At 56.3% G+C, this 23,184-nt stretch overlaps 4 protein-coding genes and 1 long non-coding RNA gene across 6 annotated transcripts in view; all 5 read right to left on the minus strand.

Moving 5' to 3' along the window:
• The window catches only part of LOC147600436 (uncharacterized), a 759,986-nt gene that overhangs the window by 626,543 nt on the left and 110,259 nt on the right, over window positions 1-23,184 (minus strand). The gene's annotated exons all lie outside the window — the stretch shown is intronic.
• Window positions 974-2,503, minus strand: LOC147600456 (inositol 1,4,5-trisphosphate receptor-interacting protein-like 1). Its single transcript, XM_086748956.1, has one exon. It carries the CDS (start codon window positions 2,501-2,503, stop codon window positions 974-976), a length of 1,530 nt encoding a protein of 509 aa, XP_086605082.1.
• Window positions 5,167-6,696, minus strand: LOC147600457 (inositol 1,4,5-trisphosphate receptor-interacting protein-like 1). The gene has a single exon (XM_086748945.1). The coding sequence runs from the start codon at window positions 6,694-6,696 to the stop codon at window positions 5,167-5,169; it is 1,530 nt and encodes a 509-aa protein (XP_086605071.1).
• Window positions 9,367-10,896, minus strand: LOC147600458 (inositol 1,4,5-trisphosphate receptor-interacting protein-like 1). The gene has a single exon (XM_086748942.1). It carries the CDS (start codon window positions 10,894-10,896, stop codon window positions 9,367-9,369), a length of 1,530 nt encoding a protein of 509 aa, XP_086605068.1.
• On the minus strand, window positions 20,104-21,636 carry LOC147600459 (inositol 1,4,5-trisphosphate receptor-interacting protein-like 1). Of its 2 annotated transcripts, XM_086748939.1 has the most exons (2): window positions 21,305-21,618; window positions 20,104-21,232 (listed from the first exon to the last, which is right to left on the minus strand). In XM_086748939.1, exons 1-2 carry the CDS (start codon window positions 21,616-21,618, stop codon window positions 20,104-20,106), a joined length of 1,443 nt encoding a protein of 480 aa, XP_086605065.1. The 2 variants fall into 2 exon arrangements, with proteins under 2 accessions (XP_086605065.1, XP_086605066.1); XM_086748940.1 differs by having other exon boundaries at window positions 20,104-21,636.

Consider the following 23,184-nt stretch of genomic DNA (forward strand, 5'->3'; position numbering starts at 1 on the left):
AGCACCGAACAATGTGAGGGCTGTCCAAGGCTAGGAAGCTTCTGAGTAACATCTTCACCCCAAGCCCCAGGGAGGCAGAACGCTTCCGATTCTCTCCACCATCCCGCTGGGGGAAGGTGATTGAAGAGCCTTGTGAGGCCAAACTGCCTACTGGGATTAAGCCAGGAGCCCTGGGAAGGCAAAGCCCAGTGAATCAGCAAACCAGAGCCCACGGCATCAGCTCTCCTGCAAAACGCTCCCTGACTTTGCGGCAGCAGAGCGGTCTGCACCCTATGCCCACGATCCTTGGCAAAGTGAGGTGTGGACACTGACAGACGCAGCATTTGTTCAAACAAGGGATTTATTGGCATCTTGGAACAGAGTAAAGCTTCCAGAGGGAATGGAGTCTCTCAAAATGGGGGGTGCCGCCTCTGTCCAGGTGGTAACAGGAGACTCTGTCGGAAGGCTCCTTGCAGCGGCATCGTCAGCTGCGTCGTGTCCCAGTCCCCAGGATGCGTTTTTGCTGTGGAGGAAAGGTGCGGCAGCAATTCCCCCTGCCGACAGAGCAGCGTGTCCTCCACGTGCAGCGTGCTCAGTCCAGCAGCACCAGCTGCCCAGGGAGTGCCTAGGACGGGCAGATTCTCCAGCTGGACCCCAGTGAACACACTGGAGTGCCCATCAGCAGTGCCTCTTGCTCGGTGTCGCCACAGCTGGGGCTGCCAGCAAGTATTTCTGCGCCCGTGTGAAATCGTCATCCTGAGAGCCCCAGCGTGAGGGGAAATCAGGACGGAACTCATCTTTGTCGCCACTGTAGTTGTCACCGACTGCTGTGCTGGGCAGTCTGTTGACAGGAGAATGCTGTCGCTCTCGGAAGAGGGTGTTCCCTTTCCTTCCTGTGTCCCGCATTCTCCCCTCTTTTTCCCTGCAGTGTGAGGTCATTGTCAGCCATCAGCTGCGAGACCTGCAATGGAAGCCCTGTGCATGAAGTCCTCTCTCAGTACGCGTAGAACAGCAGCCTTGAGAGTCGGTCTTGCAGCTCATTGTACTCCTGCAGTGCCTTGGCATGGGCATCCGGATCCTGTTGCAGGTGCTGGAAGAGGTTGAGTGGCTTGGCTGATTGGGAGGATGGGGGCAAGACAATCTCCTCAGGCAGCATCTCATTGCCTAAGAAGAAATGGTCAAGTTGTTTCCTCCTCAGGCAGAGGTGCAGGTACCGCATGATATCCCGCAGCCGTGACAGGAGATGGCTCCTGTGCCAGTCTGACCAGGGTAGGATTTTCAGGAGGTGCATCACAACTGTCTTCAAGGTAGAGGTGGAAAAGTCTGTGCCCCCCAGGACGCTGGTGCAGAGCTGCAGGCAGTTGAGGTGGAAGCTGTCATGTGGGGCCTGCCTGGCCACATGCCTGAAGAACTTCGCCTCTGCCACAGCATAGCTCTCCGGCCACGTCGTGCTTGAGGTGAAGAGGCTCTCTGCACTCCCGCTGCTCAGGAAGATGTCCGAATTGCCGTGCTGCACCCCAAACATCAGCTCAACAAGGAGGGTTCTCCCAGAGGCATTTGTCAGCTGCAGAATGCAGGAGCGGCTGGAGGGCAGCACCTGCATTGTGTAGTGATGTGACTGAGGCATCATCACCCAGGCTGAGCTGACGAATTTCTGGAACCAGCGGGCAGTTTTCCATGCATCTAGGTAGGAGTCGGTGCAGAGGGTGCGTAGGAGGCTAGGATCCTGATTCTTCCTCAGCTCCTCCTCGGGGTGGTGGAGGAAGCACAGCATGTTCTCCACCAGCTGCTGCCCCGCGCAGGTGCACTGCAGCTCCACACGGATGCAAGAGTCCTTCAGCGGCATCTCCCTCATGGTGCCCAGCTCCAGGTGGAAGACATGCCCACGCGGGGGCTGCAGGGGCACCAGCAGAGAGTAGACAGTATCATCCTCACCAAAACTCCAGCCTTCAAAGGCCCTGCCCACCCCGATGGCTGGTTGCAGCACCGGGAAGAAACGATTTGAGAAGTGCTCTTGGAAGACGCGGAGGAGGTCACCCACCAACACTTCTACCACCCAATTCCGGTAGGCCAGATTTGGCACTGACCACTGGGTGGGCTTTGCAAAAATCCTGGGAATATCATTCTCATCATCCAGATCTTCTCCGTTACTTTCTACCTCCTCCTGCTCTGTATTGCAGCTGGAACTCTCCACTTTTCCGCTATGGTCCACCTCACGGCTCCTTTTGCGGATCCAACAGCAGAGCATGAAGACTAGGAGCAGGACTCCAGTAATGGCCCACAAGTGCCACGGGAGCAAGGCACCGAAGAGCAGTGCTACCCGGGCCAAACCATCTTGTTCCTGGGTTCCCTGTTCCTGCATACTCTGCTCCACTTCCTGCAGCATCCGAGCCATCTCCTGGCTCAGCTGCTCCGCATGCTGCTGCATGCGCTCCCACGTGGCCTCATCCAGCTCTTCCCTGACCAAATGCAGGTGCTGGATGATGCCGGTCACAAGCACAATGAGGAATTTTGTGGCAGCCATGTCCTGCAGGAGGAGGGAGAGAAGGGGTTCAGTGGGGCTTGGAGGGAGGGAGCCGGTATGGAGGGAGCAGGGAAGGGAGGCAGAGGGACCTGGGTGCAGGTAGGAGAGGGGGCGAGGGAGCTGGGAGGCAGCAAGGCCTGCGCCCAGTCTCGGCAGCGGCAGCACCGTGCCCTGCCCAAGGCGCTCCCACCAGCGCCTGGGCCCTCGATACAGGACGATAACCCAGACCCTCGTTCCACATGTTTCTGCCCCGGCCCTCGTCCTGCCCATCCTCCCACCGCGTGCACACTCACCGCTGGACCAGGCCGTACTGGGGCAGCGCTGCCTGCCGCAGCCCCTGGTAACCCTCCCCATTGTGACCCGTCCCCTCTGCTGTCACAGGGGCCCGAGCGCATCACAGCCACGCCTGCTGCCCCACCCCGCCCTTCAGCCGCCCCTCAGCTCAGCGCCCCGCAGCTGCCCTGGTGCAGCGGTTAAGGCTGCGCAAGAGTTAATTTGCTTCAGAGGAGCTTGCGTGGACTTCAGTTTGGCTTCAGTATCATCTGCCTGCCAGAGGTCGTCTCCCCTCACTGCACACCAGGCAAGCTCAAAGTGGAATCACAGAGTCATTCAGCTTGCAGAAGACCCATCAGTTCACTGAGTCCAAACGCAAACCTTCCTCTGCCAACTGCACCACTAAACCCTGTCCCTAAGCGCCACGTCTACTCGTCTTTTAAATGCCTCCAGGCACGCTGCCTTCAACCACTTCCCTGGGTGGCCTGTTCCAATGCTTCAGAACCCCTTCAGTGAATAAATTTTTCCTAATATCCAATCTAAACCTTCCCTGGAGCAACTTGAGGCCTTTCCCTCTCGTCCTATCACTTGTTACCTGGGAGAAGACACTGACACCCAGCTTGCCACAACCTCCTTTCAGGTAGCTGTAGAGAGCGGTAAGGTCTCCCCTGAGCCTCCTTTTCTCCAGGCTAAACAACCTCAGTTCCCTCAGCCGCCCCTTATTTGACTCATTCTTTTGACCATTCTCCGGCTTCGCTACTCTACTTTGGCTGTGCTGCACCAACTCCAGCACCCTCACCTTGGAGTGACGGGCCCGGAACTGAACACACTACTTGAGCTGTGGCCTCACCAGAGCCAAGTACAAAGGGACAACCACTTCCCTGTAACCACTGGCATCATTATTTCTGATACAAGCCAGGATGCTCTTGGCCTACCTGGCCACCAGGGCCACCTCTAAACTATGTCCCTAAGCGCCACGTCTACACATCATTTAAATGCCTCCAGGCATGCTGCCTCAACCACTTCCCTGGGTGGCCTGTTCCAATGCTCCAGTGAGCCTGATTTTAGCCCTTCCAAGCTATTTTCAAACAGCCCCGCTAACTCGTGAGCACAAATGCTTTTCCCTCACTGGGAACGGTGAATCTTGTCACGCCCCAGCAGGCCTGGTGTCACGTAGAATATCCCATGCCTGAAAAAACCCCAAATTCTGGCAGTGATGCCAGCCGCAGAGCAAAGTCTTAATACGTTGCGTCTGCCTGTTTCTTTCGATGTCATTCCCTACAGCTGGGATGACAGAGGAGAATTCTACCTGTGCTCCTGACCCCTTTACTCGTCCCCACCAGGCCCTCTGAAGTCACTTTTGTCTGCCCTTGGGCCTCTCGTCACCACTTGGTTGCTACCCGCGTGAAGAAGCAAGAGCACCGAACAATGTGAGGGCTGTCCAAGGCTAGGAAGCTTCTGAGTAACATCTTCACCCCAAGCCCCAGGGAGGCAGAACGCTTCCGATTCTCTCCACCATCCCGCTGGGGGAAGGTGATTGAAGAGCCTTGTGAGGCCAAACTGCCTACTGGGATTAAGCCAGGAGCCCTGGGAAGGCAAAGCCCAGTGAATCAGCAAACCAGAGCCCACGGCATCAGCTCTCCTGCAAAACGCTCCCTGACTTTGCGGCAGCAGAGCGGTCTGCACCCTATGCCCACGATCCTTGGCAAAGTGAGGTGTGGACACTGACAGACGCAGCATTTGTTCAAACAAGGGATTTATTGGCATCTTGGAACAGAGTAAAGCTTCCAGAGGGAATGGAGTCTCTCAAAATGGGGGGTGCCGCCTCTGTCCAGGTGGTAACAGGAGTCTCTGTCGGAAGGCTCCTTGCAGCGGCATCGTCAGCTGCGTTGTGTCCCAGTCCCCAGGATGCGTTTTTGCTGTGGAGGAAAGGTGCGGCAGCAATTCCCCCTGCCGACAGAGCAGCGTGTCCTCCACGTGCAGCGTGCTCAGTCCAGCAGCACCAGCTGCCCAGGGAGTGCCTAGGACGGGCAGATTCTCCAGCTGGACCCCAGTGAACACACTGGAGTGCCCATCAGCAGTGCCTCTCGCTCGGTGCCGCCACAGCTGGGGCTGCCAGCAAGTATTTCTGCGCCCGTGTGAAATCGTCATCCTGAGAGCCCCAGCGTGAGGGGAAATCAGGACGGAACTCATCTTTGTCGCCACTGTAGTTGTCACCGACTGCTGTGCTGGGCAGTCTGTTGACAGGAGAATGCTGTCGCTCTCGGAAGAGGGTGTTCCCTTTCCTTCCTGTGTCCCGCATTCTCCCCTCTTTTTCCCTGCAGTGTGAGGTCATTGTCAGCCATCAGCTGCGAGACCTGCAATGGAAGCCCTGTGCATGAAGTCCTCTCTCAGTACGCGTAGAACAGCAGCCTTGAGAGTCGGTCTTGCAGCTCATTGAACTCCTGCAGTGCCTTGGCATGGGCATCCGGATCCTGTTGCAGGTGCTGGAAGAGGTTGAGTGGCTTGGCTGATTGGGAGGATGGGGGCAAGACAATCTCCTCAGGCAGCATCTCATTGCCTAAGAAGAAATGGTCAAGTTGTTTCCTCCTCAGGCAGAGGTGCAGGTACCGCATGATATCCCGCAGCCGTGACAGGAGATGGCTCCTGTGCCAGTCTGACCAGGGTAGGATTTTCAGGAGGTGCATCACAACTGTCTTCAAGGTAGAGGTGGAAAAGTCTGTGCCCCCCAGGACGCTGGTGCAGAGCTGCAGGCAGTTGAGGTGGAAGCTGTCATGTGGGGCCTGCCTGGCCACATGCCTGAAGAACTTCGCCTCTGCCACAGCATAGCTCTCCGGCCACGTCGTGCTTGAGGTGAAGAGGCTCTCTGCACTCCCGCTGCTCAGGAAGATGTCCGAATTGCCGTGCTGCACCCCAAACATCAGCTCAACAAGGAGGGTTCTCCCAGAGGCATTTGTCAGCTGCAGAATGCAGGAGCGGCTGGAGGGCAGCACCTGCATTGTGTAGTGATGTGACTGAGGCATCATCACCCAGGCTGAGCTGACGAATTTCTGGAACCAGCGGGCAGTTTTCCATGCATCTAGGTAGGAGTCGGTGCAGAGGGTGCGTAGGAGGCTAGGATCCTGATTCTTCCTCAGCTCCTCCTCGGGGTGGTGGAGGAAGCACAGCATGTTCTCCACCAGCTGCTGCCCCGCGCAGGTGCACTGCAGCTCCACACGGATGCAAGAGTCCTTCAGCGGCATCTCCCTCATGGTGCCCAGCTCCAGGTGGAAGACATGCCCACGCGGGGGCTGCAGGGGCACCAGCAGAGAGTAGACAGTATCATCCTCACCAAAACTCCAGCCTTCAAAGGCCCTGCCCACCCCGATGGCTGGTTGCAGCACCGGGAAGAAACGATTTGAGAAATGCTCTTGGAAGACGCGGAGGAGGTCACCCACCAACACTTCTACCACCCAATTCCGGTAGGCCAGATTTGGCACTGACCACTGGGTGGGCTTTGCAAAAATCCTGGGAATATCATTCTCATCATCCAGATCTTCTCCGTTACTTTCTACCTCCTCCTGCTCTGTATTGCAGCTGGAACTCTCCACTTTTCCGCTATGGTCCACCTCACGGCTCCTTTTGCGGATCCAACAGCAGAGCATGAAGACTAGGAGCAGGACTCCAGTAATGGCCCACAAGTGCCACGGGAGCAAGGCACCGAAGAGCAGTGCTACCCGGGCCAAACCATCTTGTTCCTGGGTTCCCTGTTCCTGCATACTCTGCTCCACTTCCTGCAGCATCCGAGCCATCTCCTGGCTCAGCTGCTCCGCATGCTGCTGCATGCGCTCCCACGTGGCCTCATCCAGCTCTTCCCTGACCAAATGCAGGTGCTGGATGATGCCGGTCACAAGCACAATGAGGAATTTTGTGGCAGCCATGTCCTGCAGGAGGAGGGAGAGAAGGGGTTCAGTGGGGCTTGGAGGGAGGGAGCCGGTATGGAGGGAGCAGGGAAGGGAGGCAGAGGGACCTGGGTGCAGGTAGGAGACGGGGCGAGGGAGCTGGGAGGCAGCAAGGCCTGCGCCCAGTCTCGGCAGCGGCAGCACCGTGCCCTCCCAAGGCGCTCCCACCAGCGCCTGGGCCCTCGATACAGGACGATAACCCAGACCCTCGTTCCACATGTTTCTGCCCCGGCCCTCGTCCTGCCCATCCTCCCACCGCGTGCACACTCACCGCTGGACCAGGCCGTACTGGGGCAGCGCTGCCTGCCGCAGCCCCTGGTAACCGTCCCCATTGTGACCCGTCCCCTCTGCTGTCACAGGGGCCCGAGCGCATCACAGCCACGCCTGCCGCCCCACCCCGCCCTTCAGCCGCCCCTCAGCTCAGCGCCCCGCAGCTGCCCTGGTGCAGCGGTTAAGGCTGCGCAAGAGTTAATTTGCTTCAGAGGAGCTTGCGTGGACTTCAGTTTGGCTTCAGTATCATCTGCCTGCCAGAGGTCGTCTCCCCTCACTGCACACCAGGCAAGCTCAAAGTGGAATCACAGAGTCATTCAGCTTGCAGAAGACCCATCAGTTCACTGAGTCCAAACGCAAACCTTCCTCTGCCAACTGCACCACTAAACCCTGTCCCTAAGCGCCACGTCTACTCGTCTTTTAAATGCCTCCAAGCACGCTGCCTTCAACCACTTCCCTGGGTGGCCTGTTCCAATGCTTCAGAACCCCTTCAGTGAATAAATTTTTCCTAATATCCAATCTAAACCTTCCCTGGAGCAACTTGAGGCCTTTCCCTCTCGTCCTATCACTTGTTACCTGGGAGAAGACACTGACACCCAGCTTGCCACAACCTCCTTTCAGGTAGCTGTAGAGAGCGGTAAGGTCTCCCCTGAGCCTCCTTTTCTCCAGGCTAAACAACCTCAGTTCCCTCAGCCGCCCCTTATTTGACTCATTCTTTTGACCATTCTCCGGCTTCGCTACTCTACTTTGGCTGTGCTGCACCAACTCCAGCACCCTCACCTTGGAGTGACGGGCCCGGAACTGAACACACTACTTGAGCTGTGGCCTCACCAGAGCCAAGTACAAAGGGACAACCACTTCCCTGTAACCACTGGCATCATTATTTCTGATACAAGCCAGGATGCTCTTGGCCTACCTGGCCACCAGGGCCACCTCTAAACTATGTCCCTAAGCGCCACGTCTACACATCATTTAAATGCCTCCAGGCATGCTGCCTCAACCACTTCCCTGGGTGGCCTGTTCCAATGCTCCAGTGAGCCTGATTTTAGCCCTTCCCCGCTTCCAAGCTATTTTCAAACAGCCCCGCTAACTCGTGAGCACAAATGCTTTTCCCTCACTGGGAACGGTGAATCTTGTCACGCCCCAGCAGGCCTGGTGTCACGTAGAATATCCCATGCCTGAAAAAACCCCAAATTCTGGCAGTGATGCCAGCCGCAGAGCAAAGTCTTAATACGTTGCGTCTGCCTGTTTCTTTCGATGTCATTCCCTACAGCTGGGATGACAGAGGAGAATTCTACCTGTGCTCCTGACCCCTTTACTCGTCCCCACCAGGCCCTCTGAAGTCACTTTTGTCTGCCCTTGGGCCTCTCGTCACCACTTGGTTGCTACCCACGTGAAGAAGCAAGAGCACCGAACAATGTGAGGGCTGTCCAAGGCTAGGAAGCTTCTGAGTAACATCTTCACCCCAAGCCCCAGGGAGGCAGAACGCTTCCGATTCTCTCCACCATCCCGCTGGGGGAAGGTGATTGAAGAGCCTTGTGAGGCCAAACTGCCTACTGGGATTAAGCCAGGAGCCCTGGGAAGGCAAAGCCCAGTGAATCAGCAAACCAGAGCCCACGGCATCAGCTCTCCTGCAAAACGCTCCCTGACTTTGCGGCAGCAGAGCGGTCTGCACCCTATGCCCACGATCCTTGGCAAAGTGAGGTGTGGACACTGACAGACGCAGCATTTGTTCAAACAAGGGATTTATTGGCATCTTGGAACAGAGTAAAGCTTCCAGAGGGAATGGAGTCTCTCAAAATGGGGGGTGCCGCCTCTGTCCAGGTGGTAACAGGAGTCTCTGTCGGAAGGCTCCTTGCAGCGGCATCGTCAGCTGCGTTGTGTCCCAGTCCCCAGGATGCGTTTTTGCTGTGGAGGAAAGGTGCGGCAGCAATTCCCCCTGCCGACAGAGCAGCGTGTCCTCCACGTGCAGCGTGCTCAGTCCAGCAGCACCAGCTGCCCAGGGAGTGCCTAGGACGGGCAGATTCTCCAGCTGGACCCCAGTGAACACACTGGAGTGCCCATCAGCAGTGCCTCTCGCTCGGTGCCGCCACAGCTGGGGCTGCCAGCAAGTATTTCTGCGCCCGTGTGAAATCGTCATCCTGAGAGCCCCAGCGTGAGGGGAAATCAGGACGGAACTCATCTTTGTCGCCACTGTAGTTGTCACCGACTGCTGTGCTGGGCAGTCTGTTGACAGGAGAATGCTGTCGCTCTCGGAAGAGGGTGTTCCCTTTCCTTCCTGTGTCCCGCATTCTCCCCTCTTTTTCCCTGCAGTGTGAGGTCATTGTCAGCCATCAGCTGCGAGACCTGCAATGGAAGCCCTGTGCATGAAGTCCTCTCTCAGTACGCGTAGAACAGCAGCCTTGAGAGTCGGTCTTGCAGCTCATTGAACTCCTGCAGTGCCTTGGCATGGGCATCCGGATCCTGTTGCAGGTGCTGGAAGAGGTTGAGTGGCTTGGCTGATTGGGAGGATGGGGGCAAGACAATCTCCTCAGGCAGCATCTCATTGCCTAAGAAGAAATGGTCAAGTTGTTTCCTCCTCAGGCAGAGGTGCAGGTACCGCATGATATCCCGCAGCCGTGACAGGAGATGGCTCCTGTGCCAGTCTGACCAGGGTAGGATTTTCAGGAGGTGCATCACAACTGTCTTCAAGGTAGAGGTGGAAAAGTCTGTGCCCCCCAGGACGCTGGTGCAGAGCTGCAGGCAGTTGAGGTGGAAGCTGTCATGTGGGGCCTGCCTGGCCACATGCCTGAAGAACTTCGCCTCTGCCACAGCATAGCTCTCCGGCCACGTCGTGCTTGAGGTGAAGAGGCTCTCTGCACTCCCGCTGCTCAGGAAGATGTCCGAATTGCCGTGCTGCACCCCAAACATCAGCTCAACAAGGAGGGTTCTCCCAGAGGCATTTGTCAGCTGCAGAATGCAGGAGCGGCTGGAGGGCAGCACCTGCATTGTGTAGTGATGTGACTGAGGCATCATCACCCAGGCTGAGCTGACGAATTTCTGGAACCAGCGGGCAGTTTTCCATGCATCTAGGTAGGAGTCGGTGCAGAGGGTGCGTAGGAGGCTAGGATCCTGATTCTTCCTCAGCTCCTCCTCGGGGTGGTGGAGGAAGCACAGCCTGTTCTCCACCAGCTGCTGCCCCGCGCAGGTGCACTGCAGCTCCACACGGATGCAAGAGTCCTTCAGCGGCATCTTCCTCATGGTGCCCAGCTCCAGGTGGAAGACATGCCCACGCGGGGGCTGCAGGGGCACCAGCAGAGAGTAGACAGTATCATCCTCACCAAAACTCCAGCCTTCAAAGGCCCTGCCCACCCCGATGGCTGGTTGCAGCACCGGGAAGAAACGATTTGAGAAGTGCTCTTGGAAGACGCGGAGGAGGTCACCCACCAACACTTCTACCACCCAATTCCGGTAGGCCAGATTTGGCACTGACCACTGGGTGGGCTTTGCAAAAATCCTGGGAATATCATTCTCATCATCCAGATCTTCTCCGTTACTTTCTACCGCCTCCTGCTCTGTATTGCAGCTGGAACTCTCCACTTTTCCGCTATGGTCCACCTCACGGCTCCTTTTGCGGATCCAACAGCAGAGCATGAAGACTAGGAGCAGGACTCCAGTAATGGCCCACAAGTGCCACGGGAGCAAGGCACCGAAGAGCAGTGCTACCCGGGCCAAACCATCTTGTTCCTGGGTTCCCTGTTCCTGCATACTCTGCTCCACTTCCTGCAGCATCCGAGCCATCTCCTGGCACAGCTGCTCCGCATGCTGCTGCATGCGCTCCCACGTGGCCTCATCCAGCTCTTCCCTGACCAAATGCAGGTGCTGGATGATGCCGGTCACAAGCACAATGAGGAATTTTGTGGCAGCCATGTCCTGCAGGAGGAGGGAGAGAAGGGGTTCAGTGGGGCTTGGAGGGAGGGAGCCGGTATGGAGGGAGCAGGGAAGGGAGGCAGAGGGACCTGGGTGCAGGTAGGAGAGGGGGCGAGGGAGCTGGGAGGCAGCAAGGCCTGCGCCCAGCCTCGGCAGCGGCAGCACCGTGCCCTCCCAAGGCGCTCCCACCAGCGCCTGGGCCCTCGATACAGGACGATAACCCAGACCCTCGTTCCACATGTTTCTGCCCCGGCCCTCGTCCTGCCCAGCCTCCCACCGCGTGCACACTCACCGCTGGACCAGGCCGTACTGGGGCAGCGCTGCCTGCCGCAGCCCCTGGTAACCGTCCCCATTGTGACCCGTCCCCTCTGCTGTCACAGGGGCCCGAGCGCATCACAGCCACGCCTGCTGCCCCACCCCGCCCTTCGGTCCCACCTCAGCTCAGCGCCCAGCAGCTGCCCTGGTGCAGCGGTTACGGCTGCGCAAGAGTTAATTTGCTTCAGAGGAGCTTGCGTGGACTTCAGTTTGGCTTCAGTATCATCTGCCTGCCAGAGGTCATCTCCCCTCACTGCACACCAGGCAAGCTCAAAGTGGAATCACAGAATCATTCAGCTTGCAGAAGACCCATCAATTCACTGAGTCCGAACGCAAACCTTCCTCTGCCAACTCCACCACTAAACCCTGTCCCTAAGCGCCACGTCTACTCATCTTTTAAATGCCTCCAGGCATGCTGCCTTCAACCACTTCCCTGGGTGGCCTGTTCCAATGCTTCAGAACCCTTTCAGTGAATAAATTTTTCCTAATATCCAATCTAAACCTTCCCTGGAGCAACCTGAGGCCTTTCCTCTCTTTCTATCTCAGTGGCAGTGGTTTTGATAAAGGATGGGAATGGATTTTTACTTTCAGCCTTTTGCTTGCCCATAGATTTCCGGGGTGAACTGTGTTGATCCCTAAGTTGTGAGTCCTTGTTTCTCCTCATGGCAGAGCTTGCTCTGCCTCCTGCGCTCCCATTGCCTTCATCTGGGGCTGGCCTGGGCAACAGGTTGGCCACATCAACATGGCCAAGCGAGTGGCACGTGGCTGGGGCAAGCATGTGAAGACAGGATGGGGATGGGGTGGTGAAGGGGACGCCGCGTCGTTTCAGCCCCCTGTTCAGCCTGTGCTGGACCCGCATGGCAATAGCTGTGTGTCAGTAAACGGGATCAGCGTTCCCTGTATGATTAGTGTCCATGAGGAATAACTCCGTCTGTGTCCCGAGGCTGCGAGGGCTGCGACTGCAACTTGGGAAGGACCCTGGGCTGGGCTGCTTAGCTGGAGTGAATCACACCTTTCCCTGGGGCTCCTGCGGTGGCCAAGGGAGGGTGATCCCATGGTGGCCAGAGCAAATTCCTGCTGGCAAAACCCTTTGCCCTTGCAGAAAGGCAGGTGCATTGCAAGGCAGCTGCAGGGGCCGCATTCAGCAGCGCTACGAGCTTACGCCATCACTTGGGAAGGTGACAAGCGGGAGAACGTGGCAGGAGGGGGCTGCTAAATGCGCTGCTTTGCAGCAAGCCCCAGAAGCAAGCAGCCATCCCAAAATAAAACAGAACACCCTCGGACAAGTTGAGGATACACAAAGGAACTGACAGCCCCTGAATCTGGCCTCACATCAATGAGTCATAACTTGAAAGCTTTATTTAGACAACAACGTTCCTGGCCAGCTTGGTGTCATCTGCAAAGTTCCGTAGCATGCACTCAATCCCCTCATCCAGATCATCGGTAAAGATATTAAACAGAACTGGCCCCCATACTGAGCGCTGGGGAACACCACTTGTGGCCGCTGTCCAGCTAGAGTTAACTTCATGCCTGTTCTGTTATTATTTAGTGAGGGGGGGCTACGGTGGTAGTTTCTGTAGGAAACTGCTGAAAGTTGGTCCCCTTTGTTCAGTGGACTCGGCCAGGCCTAGGGCGGGCCCGCTGCTGGCCAAGGCCGAGCCGATTGGTAGCAGAATGTTCTGTGATAACGCCTCTGTGAAGGCGAAAGGGGGAAAAGAAGGGGAAAAATAGAGAAAAAAAGAAGGAGAGAAGATATGAAGAAGCTGAGCGGGGGCAGACAGGGGGAGGTACAAGCCTTGTGGGCCTTGCAGGCCTCACCCTCTGGCCTCCCGCCGGACAGCTGACTGGGCCCAACTTGGCCCGGCCCAGCTGCAAGAAGTGGAGAGGAGATGAGATGTGAATGAGATGTGAGGAGAGGCTCAGAGGCATCCGCCAGCCTGTTGTGAAGAATTTTTCTTGTGAGAGGAACGGCTGCAGACGCCAAGGTCAGTGAAGAAGGAGAGGGAGGAGTGATGCGGCTCCTGGCCAAGATTCCCCTGCAGCCTGTGGTGATGACCATGGTGGAGCAGGTTGTCCCCCTGCAGCCCATGGAGGTCCACGGAGGAGCAGAGATCCACCTGCAGCCCGTGGGGAACCCCTCGCTGGGGCAGGCGGATGCTTGAAGGAGGGTGTGGCCCGTGGAGGGCCCGCTGGGGCAGCCGTTCTGGAGGGACTGCATCCCGTGGAAGAAATGATCCACGCTGGAGCAGTTTCACGAAGGACTGCAGCCCGTGGGAGGGACCCAACGCAGAAGCAGGGGAGGAATGTGAGGAGTTCTTCCCCTGACGAAGAAGCAGTGACATAAAGCGACCTGTGATGACCTGACCATAATCCCCATTCCCTCTTCCCCCCTCTGCCGCTCGGGGCAGGGGGAAGCTGGTAGAGATAATGTTAAGCCCGGGAATAGGGAGCGATGGGGGGAGCTTATCTTGTTCTTCGTCTCATTATCCTGCATTGTTTTTTAGTAATAAATGAATAGTTTTCCCCAAAGTCGAGTCTGTTTTGCCCATAATGGTAACTTTAAGGATTTTTCTCCCTGCCTTCATCTCAAACCTCGAGCCTGTTTCCTTATATTATCTCTCCCTATTCTCCCGGAGGGTGGGGGCAGTGAGAGAGAGACTGCGTAGTCTGGTCCCGATCGGGGATGAACTACGACAAGGCACCACCACTCTCTGCGCACAGCTAGCCAGCCAGGCATTTTTTTACCCAGCAAAGGATACACCTGTCCAAGCCATGAGCAGCCAGTTTGTCCAGGAGAATGCTGTGGAAAATGGTGTCAGAGGCTTTACTAAAGTCTAGATGGACAACATCCACAGCTTTTCCCACATCCACTAAGCGGGTCATCTTTTCGTAGAAGCAGATCAGGTTAGTCAAGCAGGTTAGTGACATACCGTGATACGGCTGAGCATTTCTTTGTGAAAAGTTAAGTCTATCTTACGTGCTATTCTCTGCAATATAGGAAGTCATGGACATCTCATTATTCTTGAACCAGGGACTCCAGGCTGTGTGGAGGACCTTGGCATGAGGATCTCTGAGAGACTGACAGACAGGGCATGTGTGGTGGGTTAACCCTGTTGGCCCGATAAGCACCACACAGTCGCTCATTCACTTCTCCCCTCACCTCCAGTGGGACAAGGGAAGAGGAAAGCAGAAAAAAACCCAAGACAACTTGAGAGCCAAGATAAAACTGGTAAACAAACAAACAAGGACATTGTTTGATAAGTAAAGGATAAGTGGAAGGAGAGGGAAGAAAACAAAGCAAAACAAGTGATGCAAAAGCAATCACTCGCCACTTCCTGGGGACAGAACAATGCCCAGACAGTTCCCAAGCAAAAGATGGCTAATCTCCCTAAACACCTCTCTTTTCCCTTCTATTGCTGAGCGTGATGTTATATGGTACTGAGTATCTTTTTGGCTAGTCCAGATAATCTGCCTGGTTGTGTCCCCTCCCACCGTATTGCACACCCTCCCCGCAGTGTATTCACTAGGGAGGCGGAGTGAGAAACACAGAAAGCCTTGATGCTGTGCAAACACTGTGCAGCAAAAGCTTGAACGTCAATGTGTTGTCCTTTCCCCAGACCTGATCCCCAGTTAGTCAGTCCTCAGCCTATATCCCTGCAAAGCATTCCACTTTCCCAGGGTCATGACTTTGCATTAGTCCTTGTTGAATTTCATAAGGTTCCTGTTGGCCAATCACCTCCTTATTTTCTATGTGCCTTAGCATGGGTTCTGCTCCATGCTGTTGCCAGGGAGAGACGTAAGATGAACTGGCCTATAGTTCCCCAGGTCTTCCTTCTTTCCCTTTTTGAAATGGGGGTTATGCTTCCCCTTTTCCAGTCAATGGGAACCTCAGTGCACTGCCATGACTTCTCAAATATGATAGATAGCGGCTTGGAAACTTAATTGCCCACTTCCCTCAGGACCCACGAACGCATCTCATCGGGTCCCAATGGAATTGTGCAAGTTCAGGTTCCCTACATGGTCTCGAAACTGCTCTTCTCCTACAGTGGGCAGTTCTTCATTCTCCCAGTCCCTGCTTTTGCCGTCTGAGACTTGGGTGATGTGGCTAGAGCTCTCGTCAAGTGAAGACTGAGGCAAAAAAGTCACCAAGTACCTCAGCCTTCTCCATGTCCCGGGTTACCAGGTCTCCCGTTTCCTTCTGGAGAGGGCCCACATCCTCCCTGGTCTTCCTTTTATCCCCGACCTACCTATATAAGCTTTTCTTGTTGCCCTACATGTCCCTGGCCAGATTTACTTCTGTCAGGGCTTTAGCCTTCCTTACCTGACCCCTGGCTGCTGAGACAGCTGGTCGCTGATATAGAGGACAACACCCCATCCTTGTCTCCGCTACCTGTCTTTACAAAAGAGCCAATATCCCTGGATTCCAACATTCCAGTAATAGGAGCCAATCCACCATGTCTCCGTGATGCTGACAAGGTTGTAGCTCGGCAGGCATGCACACATCCCTAACTCTTCCTGTTTGTTCCCCATGCTGTCTGTCTTAGCATAAAGGCCCTTAAGCTGGGCCGCCGATGAAGCAGACTTGCTGGCTGGAGTGGCTGGACTTCTTTGAGCTGCACTTTAGATGCTCTCCTACTCACCTGAGATGTTTCCCCAGGTTCTGGGCCCCTGTTCCTGGCACTGGTGCCATACAGACACTAGTGGGATGGATTGTGGTTCCACTCCCCCCACAAGGTCCCTAAGCCGTGTCTCTTAAGCATCCCAAACCATGGCCCTGAGTGCAACATCTACACGTCTTTTAAGTGCCTACAGACATTCTGCCTCAAGCACTTTGTGCTCAGTCCAGCAGCACCAGCTGCCCAGGGAGTGCCTAGGACGGGCAGATTCTCCAGCTGGACCCCAGTGAACACACAGAGGCCCATCAGCAGTGCCTCTCGCTCGGTCCCGCCACAGCTGGGGCTGCCAGCAAGTATTTCTGCGCCCATGTGAAATCGCCATCCTGTGTGCTCCAGTGTGAGGGGAAAGCAGGACGGAACTCATCTCTGTCGCCACTGTAGTTGTCCCCGACTCCTGTGCTGGGGAGTCTGTAGAGAGGAGACTGCCTCAGCTCCTCCTCGGGGTGGTGGAGGAAGCACAGCATGTTCTTCACCACCTACTGCCCCACACAGGTGCACTGCAGCTCCACACAAATGCAAGAGTCCTTCAGCGGCATCTCCCTCATGGTGCCCAGCTCCAGGTGGAAGACATGCCCACGCGGGGGCTGCAGGGGCACCAGCAGAGAGTAGACAGCATCCTCCTCACCAAAACTCCAGCCTTCAAAGGCCCTGCCCACCCCGATGGCTGGTTGCAGCACTGGGAAGAAAGGATCTGAGAAGTGCTCTTGGAAGACGCGGAGGAGGTCACCCACCAACACTTCCACCACCCGATTCCGGTAGGCCAGATTTGGCACTGACCACTGGATGGGCTTTGCAAAAATCCTGGGAATATCACTCCCATCGTCCAGATCTTCTCCGTCACTTTCTTCCTCCTCCTGCTCTGTATTGCTTCTGGAACTCTCCTCTTTGCCACTGTTGTCCATCTCCCGACTCCTTTTGCGGATCCACAAGCAGAGCGCAAAGAGCAGGACTAGGACTCCAGCAATGGCCCACAGGTGCCACTGCTGCAAGGCAGCAAAGCCCAGGGATACCTGGGCCAAGCGATCTTGTTCCTGGGTCCCCTGTTCCTGCATCCTCTGCTCCTGCATCCTCTGCTCCAGTTCCTGCGGCAGCCGAGCCGCCTCCTGGCTCAGCTGCTCCGCATGATGCTGCATGCGCTCCCACGTGGCCTCATCCAGCTCTTCCCTGACCAAATGCAGGTGCTGGATGATGCCGGTCACAAGCACAATGAGGAATTTTGTGGCAGCCATGTCCTGCAGGAGGAGGGAGAGAAGGGGTTCAGTGGGGCTTGGAGGGAGGGAGCCGATATGGAGGGAGCAGGGAAGGGAGGCAGAGGGACCTGGGTGCAGGTAGGAGAGGGGGTGAGGGAGCTAGGAGGCAGCAAGGCCTGCGCCCAGCCTCAGCAGCGGCAGCACCGTGCCCTCCCAAGGTGCTCCCACCAGCGCCTGGGCCCTCGATACAGGACGATAACCCAGACCCTCGTTCCACATGTTTCTGCCCCGGCCCTCGTCCTGCCCAGCCTCCCACCGCGTGCACACTCACCGCTGGACCAGGCCGTACTGGGGCAGCGCTGCCTGCCGCAGCCCCTGGTAACCGTCCCCATTGTGACCCGTCCCCTCTGCTGTCACAGGGGCCCGAGCGCATCACAGCCACGCCTGCCGCCCCGCCCCGCCCTTCAGCCGCCCCTCAGCTCAGCGCCCCGCAGCTGCCCTGGTGCAGCGGTTAAGGCTGCGCAAGAGTTAATTTGCTTCAGAGGAGCTTGCGTGGACTTCAGTTTGGCTTCAGTATCATCTGCCTGCCAGAGGTCGTCTCCCCTCACTCCACACCGGGCAAGCTCAAAGTGGAATCACAGAATCATTCAGCTTGCAGAAGACCCATCAGTTCACTGAGTCCAAAAGCAAACCTTCCTCTGCCAACTCCACCACTAAACCCTGTCCCTGAGCTCCACGTCTACTCGTCTTTTAAATGCCTTCAGGCACGCTGCCTCAACCACTTCCCTGGGTGGCCTGTTCCAATGCTTCAGAACCCCTTCAGTGAATAAATTTTTCCTAATATCCAATCTAAACCCTCCCTGGAGCTACTTGAGGCCAATCCCTCTCGTCCTATCACTTGTTACCTGGGAGAAGACACTGACACCCAGCTTGCCACAACCTCCTTTCAGGTAGCTGTAGAGAGTGGTAAGGTCTCCCCTGAGCCTCCTTTTCTCCAGGCTAAACAACCTCAGTTCCCTCAGACCCTCCTCATAAGATTTATTCTCTAGACCGTTCATCAGCTTTGCTGCTCTTCTTTGGACTTGCTCCAGCACCTCATCGTCTTCCTTGGAGTGAGAGACCCAAAACCAAACAGGCGAGTTGGGCTGTGGCCTCACCAGGGCCAAGTACAAGGGGACAGCCATTTCCCGCAACACCCCCAGCTCTTTCTCTGCTTAGTCCATCCCTTCTTTCAGCCAGCTAGCTATGCTCTGCACAATGCACGCCAGGAGATGGACGGACATTTTAGCTGCCAGGGCACATGCCTCCTATGGAGCGTACCAACAATCCCATCCCCAGATACCTTCCCAAAGACCTTACACTCTGGTTTGCCACCTAAGCTCCCAAAGTAGATTCCTGGTCAGCCAAGCCAGCCTTCTACCCCTCTTGCTTGACTTGTGACACATTGGAATTGCCGCTCCTGTGCTCTTACAAAATGACTCTGACAAAGGGGCCAGCACTTATGGACACCAATACCCTTGAAAGCAGATTCCCAGGGGACCTTTCTAACGAGTTCCTTGAGCAGCCTCAAGTCTGTTCTCCCGGAACCGTTCTCCCACTCAACCGTTCCTTGATCACTATGGCCAAGAAAGCCACCAACCATCACTTCACCCACAAGACCATTTCTACGTAGAATCAACAGGTTTAGGAGGGCACCTTTCCTGGTTGGCTCCCTTAGTACCCATGTCAAAAAGGTATCTTTGACGTGGGCTTCAGGAATTTGCTGGGCCTCTGCATGTCTGCTCTCTGACAGTCCCAGTGAGCAGCTGGGAAGTTGAAGTCATCCATAAAGGCGACACGGGGTGACTGATCTAGAGATTTCCCTTGATTCCTTACAGAACCATACATCTGTGCCACCATCCTGCAAGAACAGCTGCTTTAGTAGCTTTTGCCCTGATCTTTATGCGGAGGTTTTCAATCCTGTTGAGAGTGTGGTGGATGGCTGAGCCCAGAGAGTTTGGTGGACGGAGTTAAATGCAGTTGGTGGCCATCACAAGCGGTGATCAGGGCTCAGTAGACCAGGGGAGTAGTGAATGAGTGTGGCTTCTGCTTTACCTCCTCGACTGTCCTCTCTCAACCCACACGTTATCCTGCTTTTACCCTTCAGATTCTCTCCACCATCCCGCTGCGGGAAGGTGATTGAAGAGCCTTGTGAGGCCAAACTGCCTACTGGGATTAAGCCAGGAGCCCTGGGAAGGCAAAGCCCAGTGAATCAGCAAACCAGAGCCCACGGCATCAGCTCTTCTGCAAAACGCTCCCTGACTTTGCGGCAGCAGAGCGGTCTGCACCCTATGCCCACGATCCTTGGCAAAGTGAGGTGTGGACACTGACAGACGCAGCATTTGTTCAAACAAGGGATTTATTGACATCTTGGAACAGAGTAAAGCTTCCAGAGGGAATGGAGTCTCTCAAAATGGGGGGTGCCGCCTCTGTCCAGGTGGTAACAGGAGTCTCTGTCGGAAGGCTCCTTGCAGCGGCGTCTTCAGCTGCATCGTGTCCCAGTCCCCAGGATGCGTTTTTACTGTGGAGGAAAGGTGCGGTAGCAATTCCCCTGCCGACAGAGCAGCGTGTCCTCCACGTGCAGCGTGCTCAGTCCAGCAGCACCAGCTGCCCAGGGAGTGCCTAGGACAGGCAGATTCTCCAGCTGGACTCCAGTGAACACACTGGAGTGCCCATCAGCAGTGCCTCTCGCTCGGTGCCGCCACAGCTGGGGCTGCCAGCAAGTATTTCTGCGCCCGTGTGAAATCGTCATCCTGAGAGCCCCAGCGTGAGGGGAAAGCAGGACGGAACTCATCTTTGTCACCACTGTAGTTGTCGCCAACTGCTGTGAGGGGAACAACGCTGCTCTTGGCAGAGGGCTGCCGCGCAGGGTGTTCCCTTTCCTTCCTGTGTCCCGCATTCTCCCCTCTTTTTCCCTGCTGTAAGAAGTCATTCTGAGCTCTTACCTGAAAGACCTGCAATGGATGCCCTGTGAATGAAGTCCTCTCTCAGTACGCGTAGAACAGCAGCCTTGAGAGTCGGTCTTGCAGCTCATTGAACTCCTGCAGTGCCTTGGCATGGACATCCGGATCCTGTGCCAGGTGCTGGAAGAGGTTGAGTGGCTTGGCTGATTGGGAGGATGGGGGCAAGACAATCTCCTCAGGCACCATCTCATTGCCCAAGAAGAAGTGGTCAAGGCGTTTCTTCTCCAGGCAGAAGTGCAGGTACCGCATGATATCCTGCAGCCGTGGCAGGAGATCCCTCCTGCGCCAGCCTGACAGGGGTAGGATGGTCAGCACATGCATCACAACTGTCTTCAAGGTAGAGGTGGAAAAGTCTGTGCCCCCCAGGATGCTGGTGCAGAGCTGCAGGCAGTTGAGGTGGAAGCTGTCACGTGGGGCCTGCCTGGCCACATGCCTGAAGAACTTCGCCTCTGCCACAGCATAGCTCTCCGGCCACGTCGTGCTTGAGGTGAAGAGGCTCTCTGCACTCCCGCTGCTCAGGAAGATGTCCGAATTGCCGTGCTGCACCCCAAACATCAGCTCAACAAGGAGGGTTCTCCCAGAGGCATTTGTCAGCTGCAGAATGCAGGAGCGGCTGGAGGGCAGCACCTGCATTGTGTAGTGATGTGACTGAGGCATCATCACCCAGGCTGAGCCGATGAATTTTTGGAACCAGCGGGCAGTTTTCCACGCATCTAGGTAGGAGTCGGTGCAGAGGGTGCGTAGGAGGCTAGGATCCTGATTCCTCCTCAGCTCCTCCTCGGGGTGGTGGAGGAAGCACAGCAAGTTCTCCACCAGCTGCTGCCCCGCACAGGTGCACTGCAGCTCCACACGGATGCAAGAGTCCTTCAGCGGCATCTCCCTCATGGTGCCCAGCTCCAGGTGGAAGACATGCCCACGCGGGGGCTGCAGGGGCACCAGCAGAGAGTAGACAGTATCATCCTCACCAAAACTCCAGCCTTCAAAGGCCCTGCCCACCCCGATGGCTGGTTGCAGCACTGGGAAGAAACGATTTGAGAAGTGCTCTTGGAAGACGCGGAGGAGGTCACCCACCAACACTTCTACCACCCGATTCCGGTAGGCCAGATTTGGCACTGACCACTGGGTGGGCTTTGCAAAAATCCTGGGAATGTCACTCCCATCATCCAGATCTTCTCCATCACTTTCTTCCTCCTCCTGCTCTGTATTGCAGCTGGAACTCTCCTCTTTGCCGCTGTTGTCCATCTCCCGACTCCTCTTGCGGATCCACCAGCAGAGCGCAAAGAGCAGGACCAGGACTCCAGCAGTGGCCCACAAGTGCCACTGCTGCAAGGCAGCAAAGCCCAGGGATACCCGGGCCAAGCGATCTTGCTCCTGCATCCTCTGCTCCACTTCCTGCGGCAGCCGAGCCACCTCCTGGCTCAGCTGCTCCCCACGCTGCTGCATGCGCTCCCGCGTGGCCTCATCCAGCTCATCACCGACCATCTGCAGGTGCTGGATGATGCCGGTCACAAGCACAATGAGGAATTTTGTGGCAGCCATGTCCTGCAGGAGGAGGGAGAGAAGGGGTTCAGTGGGGCTTGGAGGGAGGGAGCCGGTGGTGGAGGGAGCAGGGAGGGGAGGCAGAGGGACCTGGGTGCAGGTAGGAGAGGGGGCGAGGGAGCTGGGAGGCAGCAAGGCCTGCGCCCAGCCTCAGCAGCGGCAGCACCGTGCCCTCCCAAGGCGCTCCCACCAGCCACTGGGCCCTCGATACAGGACGATAACCCAGACCCTCGTTCCACATGTTTCTGCCCCGGCCCTCGTCCTGCCCATCCTCCCACCGCGTGCACACTCACCGCTGGACCAGGCCGTACTGGGGCAGCGCTGCCTGCCGCAGCCCCTGGTAACCGTCCCCATTGTGACCCGTCCCCTCTGCTGTCACAGGGGCCCGAGCGCATCACAGCCACGCCTGCTGCCCCACCCCGCCCTTCGGTCCCACCTCAGCTCAGCGCCCCGCAGCTGCCCTGGTGCAGCGGTTAAGGCTGCGCAAGAGTTAATTTGCTTCAGAGGAGCTTGCGTGGACTTCAGTTTGGCTTCAGTATCATCTGCCTGCCAGAGGTCGTCTCCCCTCACTCCACACCGGGCAAGCTCAAAGTGGAATCACAGAGTCATTCAGCTTGCAGAAGACCCATCAGTTCACTGAGTCCAAAAGCAAACCTTCCTCTGCCAACTCCACCACTAAACCCTGTCCCTGAGCTCCACGTCTACTCGTCTTTTAAATGCCTTCAGGCACGCTGCCTCAACCACTTCCCTGTGTGGCCTGTTCCAATGCTTCAGAACCCCTTCAGTGAATAAATTTTTCCTAATATCCAATCTAAACCCTCCCTGGAGCTACTTGAGGCCAATCCCTCTCGTCCTATCACTTGTTACCTGGGAGAAGACACTGACACCCATCTTGCCACAACTTCCTTTCAGGTAGCTGTAGAGAGTGGTAAGGTCTCCCCTGAGCCTCCTTTTCTCCAGGCTAAACAACCTCAGTTCCCTCAGACCCTCCTCATAAGATTTATTCTCTAGACCGTTCATCAGCTTTGCTGCTCTTCTTTGGACTTGCTCCAGCACCTCATCGTCTTCCTTGGAGTGAGAGACCCAAAACCAAACAGGCGAGTTGGGCTGTGGCCTCACCAGGGCCAAGTACAAGGGGACAGCCATTTCCCGCAACACCCCCAGCTCTTTCTCTGCTTAGTCCATCCCTTCTTTCAGCCAGCTAGCTATGCTCTGCACAATGCACGCCAGGAGATGGACGGACATTTTAGCTGCCAGGGCACATGCCTCCTATGGAGTGTACCAACAATCCCATCCCCAGATACCTTCCCAAAGACCTTACACTCTGGTTTGCCACCTAAGCTCCCAAAGTAGATTCCTGGTCAGCCAAGCCAGCCTTCTACCCCTCTTGCTTGACTTGTGACACATTGGAATTGCCGCTCCTGTGCTCTTACAAAATGACTCTGACAAAGGGGCCAGCACTTATGGACACCAATACCCTTGAAAGCAGATTCCCAGGGGACCTTTCTAACGAGTTCCTTGAGCAGCCTCAAGTCTGTTCTCCCGGAACCGTTCTCCCACTCAACC

The sequence above is a fragment of the Chlamydotis macqueenii genome, chromosome 5 (assembly GCF_036417535.1).
Source record: "Chlamydotis macqueenii isolate bChlMac1 chromosome 5, bChlMac1.mat, whole genome shotgun sequence".
Classification (NCBI taxonomy): domain Eukaryota; kingdom Metazoa; phylum Chordata; class Aves; order Otidiformes; family Otididae; genus Chlamydotis; species Chlamydotis macqueenii.

Bases quoted from the DNA above. Each gene is read 5' to 3' on its own strand.
- LOC147600458 (XM_086748942.1), bottom strand. From the start codon at position 10,896: ATGGCTGCCACAAAATTCCTCATTGTGCTTGTGACCGGCATCATCCAG.
- LOC147600456 (XM_086748956.1), bottom strand. From the start codon at position 2,503: ATGGCTGCCACAAAATTCCTCATTGTGCTTGTGACCGGCATCATCCAG.
- LOC147600459 (XM_086748940.1), bottom strand. From the start codon at position 21,618: ATGGCTGCCACAAAATTCCTCATTGTGCTTGTGACCGGCATCATCCAG.
- LOC147600457 (XM_086748945.1), bottom strand. From the start codon at position 6,696: ATGGCTGCCACAAAATTCCTCATTGTGCTTGTGACCGGCATCATCCAG.